The sequence below is a fragment of the Theobroma umbraticum genome, unplaced genomic scaffold, assembly GCF_002168275.2.
Source record: "Theobroma umbraticum cultivar Fairchild unplaced genomic scaffold, ASM216827v3 scaffold_44.0, whole genome shotgun sequence".
Taxonomy (NCBI): Eukaryota; Viridiplantae; Streptophyta; class Magnoliopsida; order Malvales; family Malvaceae; genus Theobroma; species Theobroma umbraticum.
The window spans coordinates 2,288,740-2,295,376 of NW_018397255.1; the positions used below are offsets into that span (position 1 = coordinate 2,288,740).

Consider the following 6,637-nt stretch of genomic DNA (forward strand, 5'->3'; position numbering starts at 1 on the left):
CCAAAGAAGGAAAAGTATTACCATCCATTTCCGCTAAAGTAATATTCCTGTAAAACTCGTAGAAGGACAGTTGCATTGGGGGTGTATCAGTAGTTGAGGCAAGAGAAAGCATCATATATATTTTCTTAGTGGCTGTCTCTTCTCCATCGTCCTTACTTCTTACCTCAGTGCAAGATATTGATGGTAATAGTAATAAAAGAGTGATAAAACCCTTAGCAAAATTGCTGCCCATTTCCTCCTACCTAGAGCAGATATTTCTCTTCTTTTGGTTGAATATCTGTTGGTGGTTTAAGTGCTGGTTTAATTGGAACTGTAGAAGCCAGTTTTCTAATTTTGGGTCAACACTAAACCTTTCAATACTTGATTTAATATCAGCAAAGTATCTCGTTTGAATTCATTCTCATTGGTTGCTGATATACATACGGCCAGTAGTTTGGCCCGAACAGCCTGAACTGCCGGCTATGCACAAATCGTCTTCCCTTGATCCTTGTAATTATTATTCTCTTCTTCACATGATCCACTTTGTTATTCATCCCCTAGATCAGATAAAACAAACTTAATGTTGGCAAATATGCCAACTATGTATACTTTGAATGCCTTAATTCATACATTTATTTTACTGTCTTAATTTTGTTATGCTCACCCATTACTTTGTCTTAAGACATAACCAAATATGAGTTGAAGTAAACTTTCCACTAGAAGAGGAATAATTCATTTGTACTGTACGCTAATAAGTAAAATTCATGCTTTTTTTTTTCGAAGATTAATCCATGCTTCTTTTTTTAGCAAAAGAATTATGAGTATGTTGAAGCATGGCTTCATCTTGCTGCCAAGCTGATTCAAAGGCTGAAGGTTGCACGAAAATTCATAGTTGTAGATGGAAGAGTAGTTTGTGTCGTGTTAAGCCTTTGAGCTAGTCGTTTTATGTTTATATGTTTTACCAGTTACCTTTTTACTTTGTTTCTCAGTAATATATTTTTTTTAAACGCTGTGTTGTTTTACTTGTTATAGCCATTAGGCTGTGTGAGTTGTTTTGAGAATCTAAGCACAGATCCTTGTGCCTTATATTCTCTCCGCTGTTTTGTATAGCCTGGTGTTCATACCTGGTATGTTGAGTCCTTTTATTTCTCTCTCATGTAACCACCTATAAATACCATTTTGTTTTCAATGAAAGATGAGCTGCTGCTGTGCACTGTTTTCTGTACTCAACAAATTTCTATTTAAATTACTATTTTCTCTGTTCTTGTGTTCATCAGATTTCTAGAATTCTTTGTTCCTCAACATGGTATCAAAGCCGATCGACAGAGTCTCAAGGGTTATTTTTCTTCTTCTTTCGTCTTCATCTTGCTACTTGATCTTCCTTATAATTGGTTTTTTCATTCATGGCCACAACCGGATTCAATACCTTAGATCCACCAGTTTTTATTGGTGAAAACTATGCCATCTAGTCAGTAAAACTGAGGTCCTGTCTCAAAGCTTTTTGTCTTATAGGAAGTAGTGGAGACTAGAGAAGACCCTGTTCAACGGCATGCCAACCCCACGCTTGCTCAAATTCGACAGTTTGAAGAGGACAAAGCAAAAAGGTACAAAGCTCTATCCTGCTTACAATCAGCTGTATCTGATGAGGTTTTCTCTTAGATTATGCATCTAGATAGTCCTAAGGAGGTGTGGGATCACTTGAAAGATGAGTTTTTGGAAATGATAGGACTAGGCAGATTCAATCTTTAAGTTTGTCTAGACAATTTAGGATGTTAAGGATGAAATATGATGAAACTATTAGGGAGTTTTCTGGGAAAATGATGAGTTTAGTGAATCAATTGAGACTGTTAGGGAAGACTGTGACAAAGGAAAGGTTGGTGCATAAAATGTTGGTGAGCCTTTCAGAAAGGTATGAATCAAAGGTCTTTTCTTTAGAAGATTCCAAAGGCATTTTTCAGTTAACTTTGAAAGAACTGGTAAATGCTCTGGACGACCTTGAACAAACAAAGAGCATTCAAGCCAAAAAGTGTGGTTGATAGTGCCTTGGTAGGTCAAACTAGGAATCTTAAAGTGAGCAGTAGTAGTACAAGGAAGAATGAAGCTGATAGGAAGGACAAGGATAAGAAAGTAGCTGATAGAAAATTTGGAAAGCAAAAGCAAAAATATCAACCTTATCCTCATTGCAAGAAAGCTACACATTCTGTAAAATTTTGTTGGTACAGACCCAATGTAAAATGTAGGGCTTGTAACCAACTTGGTCATGTTGAAAGAGTCTGTAAAAACAAAGGTTCTAAGGCTAATGAAAACGCTGTAGTAGCTAAGCAAGTTGAAGAAATTGAGGAGGTGTTATTCATGGTTAGAGAAGTTAGATATTTGGTCAAGAAAAACTTGTGGTTGATTGACAGCGCCTACTCAAATCACCTAACTGGTGTTGAAAGTCAGTTTTCTACCTTGGATAGGAGTTATAGGTCCAAAGTAGAGGTTGGTAATGGAACCTTTTCGAAAGTACTTGGTATAGGGATTGTTATGGTTGAAACTTTGTTAAGTAATAAGTGTATTTCTAATGTCTTTTATGTTCATGAGGCTAACCAAAATCTGCTCAGTATTGGGCAGCTTACTGAATGTCACTATGCTCTTCTTTTCAAGGATAAATTTTGTACAGTGTTTGACCCCAGGGGTGATAAGCTGTTTATTGTGGAAATGAGAAACAAATGCTATTCAATTGATTGGAAGAAGATTGAGCAAAAAGCCTTTATTAGTGCTGTTGATGACTCAGAACTGTGGCATAAAAGGTCAGGGCATGTGTATTATAAGTCTTTACAGGAAATGGCTATTCAAGAGATGGTTGAAGGATTGCCTAGGATCACCAGGCCTGAGTATGTTTGTGGCACTTGCCAGTTTGGGAAGCAAAGCAGAACTTTATTTCCAAAGAATAAGAAATGGAAGGTTACTGAAAAGCTACAATTAATTCATACTGATTTGGGAGGACTGATGAAAACACTCTCACTTAGTGAAAGTAAGTGTTCTCTCTTATTCATTGATGACATTACTAGATACTGTTGGATTTATTTTCTAAAGGTTAAGTCAGATGCATTAATGAATTTTGTCAAGTTTAGAAGTTTGGTTGAGAATCAAGCAAGCATAACAATCAAAACACTCAAGAGTGACAATGACAAGGAATTGACAGTTGTTGAATTTGAAAAACTGCTATCTTAACTTGGTATTACTCATCAGCTCATAGCTACCTATAGCCCTCAGTAAAATGAAGTGTTAGAGAGAAAGAATAGAACACTTATGGAGATGGCAAGATGTCTAATGTTTCAAAAGGATCTTCCCAAGTTTTTTTGGGCAGAAACTGTTAATACAGCAAATTATTTACTGAATAGAACAAAGACCAGGCCAGTTGCAAGTAAAACTCCATTTGAATGTTGGTTTGGATTTAAGCCATCAGTAGCACATTTGAAGGTTTTTGGCATCATTTATTTTGTTAAGATCTTAGATAAAAGAAGGTCAAAGCTTGATGAGAAGAGCACTGTAACAGTTCATGTTGGCTATAGTGAAGTTACAAAAAGGAATAAGCTGTATAGTGTGGAAACGAAGAAGATATTGGTTAGTAGAGATACCAAGTTTGATGAGTATTCAAAGTGGAATTGGGAAAATCAGGAATTGAACACACTGCACAACAAAAGCAAAGTTTTGATGATGAACAGGTTGAAACAGATATTGAAGATGAAAACCTTGCTGTTAGAGGCACTAGATCCTTGCAAGATATCTATATGCAAGGTGTAATATGGCTATCACATAACCTTCTTGTTGTTGTGAAGCTGTTAAAGATGTCAGATGGGTGCAGGCAATGGAGCAAGAAATGCAAATGATAAACAAAAATGGGACTTGGATACTAGTTGATAAACCAATAGACCAACACATTATTGGAGTCAAGTGGATATATAAGACTAAACTAAATGCTTATGGGTCAGTTCACAAGTTTAAAGCTAGGTTGGTTGTAAAGGGTTACTCTCAGATATATGGCATAGATTATTGAGAGACTTTTGCTCGAGTTGCAAGACAGAACACTATAAGATTAATCATTGCTTTAGCTGCTTGAGTAGGGTGAAAAATAATTCATCTTGATGTGAAGTCTGCTTTCTTGAATGGTTATCTTATTGAGGACATTTACATTCAGCAACTTGAAGGATTTATCAAACTTAAAACTGAAGGAAAGGTTTGCAAGCTTGTGAAGGCTCTATATGGACTACAACAGGCCACAAGAGCTTGGTATGATCGTATTGACTCCTTTTTACTTGCAAAAGGTTTTCAAAGAAGTGCACATAAACCTACCTTATATGTCTTCAAGTCAAACAAATCAGTGAGAGTGATAATTTCCCTATATGTAGATGATCTTTTGATAACCAAAGTCAGTGATAATATCCTAATAGATTGCAAAGCTAAACTGATGAAAGAGTTTGAAATGTCTGATCTAGGGGAAATGCATTATTTTTTAGGACTGTAGTTTATACAAAGTGCAGAATCCATTTGTATTCATTAGAGTAAATAGGTTGCTGAATTATTGAAGAGGTTTCAGATGGAGAATTGCAAGGTTATTGAAGTTCCTCTTGCTTCCAACAGCAAGCTAAGTAAGGATGATGGAGCTCTTGAGGCTGTATGTTCGAATTACAGAAGTATCATAAGAAGTTTACACTATTTGACTGCATCAAGCGTAAACTTGATGTAACTTGCAAGTTTGTTATCCAGATTTATGTAGAAACCTTCCCAGGATCACAATTTAGTAGCAAAGAGGGTTCTGAGATCCATCAAAGGGATTGTGGATTATGGCTTGAAGTTTGAGAATGATAAGAGCAGTGAGCTGATTGGTTATTGTTACAGTGACTGGGTAGGTAGTCTAGATGACTCTAAAAGCACAAGAGGTTACTATTTTTCATTTGGGAGTGCTATTTTCTCCTGGAACTCTAAGAAACAGGAGGTGGTTGCACAATACTCAGTTGAAGTAGAGTATATTTCAGCTGCCACAACTGTAAATCAAGTTATCTCGATTAGAAAATTATTCTGAGATTTGGGGTCCAAACAGAAGTCAAGAACACCTTTGACGATTGATAATCAATCAGCAATATTCATTGCCAAAAATCCAATGCATCATGGCAGGACAAAGCATATAAAGGTTAAGTTTCATTTCATCAGAGATGTTGTTAAAGAAGAAGAAATTTCAGTTTTGCATTGTGGCACATCTGAAGGGGCAGCTGATATATTTACCAAGTGTTTGAACAAGGAGAAATTTACTTATCTATGAGATCTGTTGAGGGTTAGCAAGTTGAATACCAAGGAGGTGTGTTGAAGCATGGCTTCATCTTGTTGCCAAGCTGATTCAAAGGCTGAAGGTTGCACGAAAATTCAAAAACTGTAGATGGAGGAGTAGTTTGTGTTGTTTTAAGCCTTTGAGCTAGTCGTTTTATGTTTATATGTTTTACCAATTACCATTTTACTTTGTTTCTCAGTAATATTTTTTTTAAATGCTGTGTCATTTTACTTGTTATAGCCATTAGGCTATGTGAGTTGTTCTGAGAATCTAAGCAGAAATCCCTGTGCCTTATATTCTCTTTACTGTTCTGTTTAGCCCAGTGTTCGTACATGGTATGCTAAGTCCTTTTATTTCTCTCTCATGTAACCACCTATAAATACCAATTTTGTTTTCAATGAAAGATGAGTTGCTGCTGTGCACTGTTTCCTGTGCTCAACAGATTCTCTCTAAATTAGCTATTTTCCCTGTTCTTGAGTTCATCAGATTTCCAGAATGCTTTGTTCCTCAACAGAGTATATACTTAGTATCTTTGATACAAACTCCACACCACCTTTTATCAGTTGGATTAAGGTCAAGTGGCAACTGATGACACCTTATTCTCTCATGTAATTATTCTAATCAAAGGGAAGGGAAATTAAATCTAACCCGTCCTTTATGGTATGCTAATTTGATGGTTTAGTCGATACTATAATAATGTACTAGGAGCTGCTGATCCTTGTGTTTGGGAGGGGGAGCTTATCCTTGATAATTGAATTTGAAGCTCATTTCTCCTCTGGTTTCGAGAAAACATAGTTGTGAGCCACACCCAAAGTCCTCTACCCGTCAACATTCTGTGAATGCAGCTCTCCAAACGTACTTTCATCAGACGAATGACCGTGATTAACATTGCAATTGCAGATGCCAGGCCTGATAAAATAAACAAACCTGAGAAGGGCCCTGGTCCTATTCCTTGTTTCATGGTGCCATCAATAGTTGAACTCGAACAATCCGAACAAGATAGCATTTCTTCCCGTATTTGCTCGAATTTTCCGCTCTCTATTAATCTGAGCATCGCCTCTAACATCTCTGGAACTAAAGAAGAACGCCGTGGGAACACCTGCAATACAAAGCTAAAAATGATAAAAGGACATGTCCAAAAGCTTGCGCAACAAACAAGGCTAAATAACAAAAACCAATAGTGGAAGTGAAGGGTATCGTTGACATTACAACTATAGAACCACGTAGATTACGGCATGGCTCCCACGCTTTGAAGCCTTTGCAGTATTTTGCAAGGAAAACATCGGCATAAGGCGTCAAAAGGAATGCAGCCTTTATCTTTCCACTTGATAGAGCCTTTGCATAATC

At 36.7% G+C, this 6,637-nt stretch overlaps 1 protein-coding gene across 2 annotated transcripts in view; it reads right to left on the reverse strand.

Annotated features, from left to right (window-relative positions):
- Positions 1-3,768: 3,768 nt before the first annotated feature.
- Positions 3,769-6,637, reverse strand: part of LOC110410091 (glutamate receptor 2.8-like) — an 8,229-nt gene continuing 5,360 nt past the window's right edge. Inside the window, exons 4-5 of one of the 2 annotated variants that reach the window (XM_089782507.1) lie at positions 6,500-6,637; positions 3,769-6,389 (exon numbers count right to left, since the gene is read on the reverse strand). The exon at positions 6,500-6,637 is cut by the window's right edge and continues 264 nt beyond it. In XM_089782507.1, the coding sequence (XP_089638633.1) occupies positions 5,979-6,389; positions 6,500-6,637 (549 nt within the window). In that variant the 3' untranslated portion in view covers positions 3,769-5,978. The remainder of the gene's footprint in view (positions 6,390-6,499) is intronic. The other variant, XM_089782506.1, reaches the window with a different exon arrangement.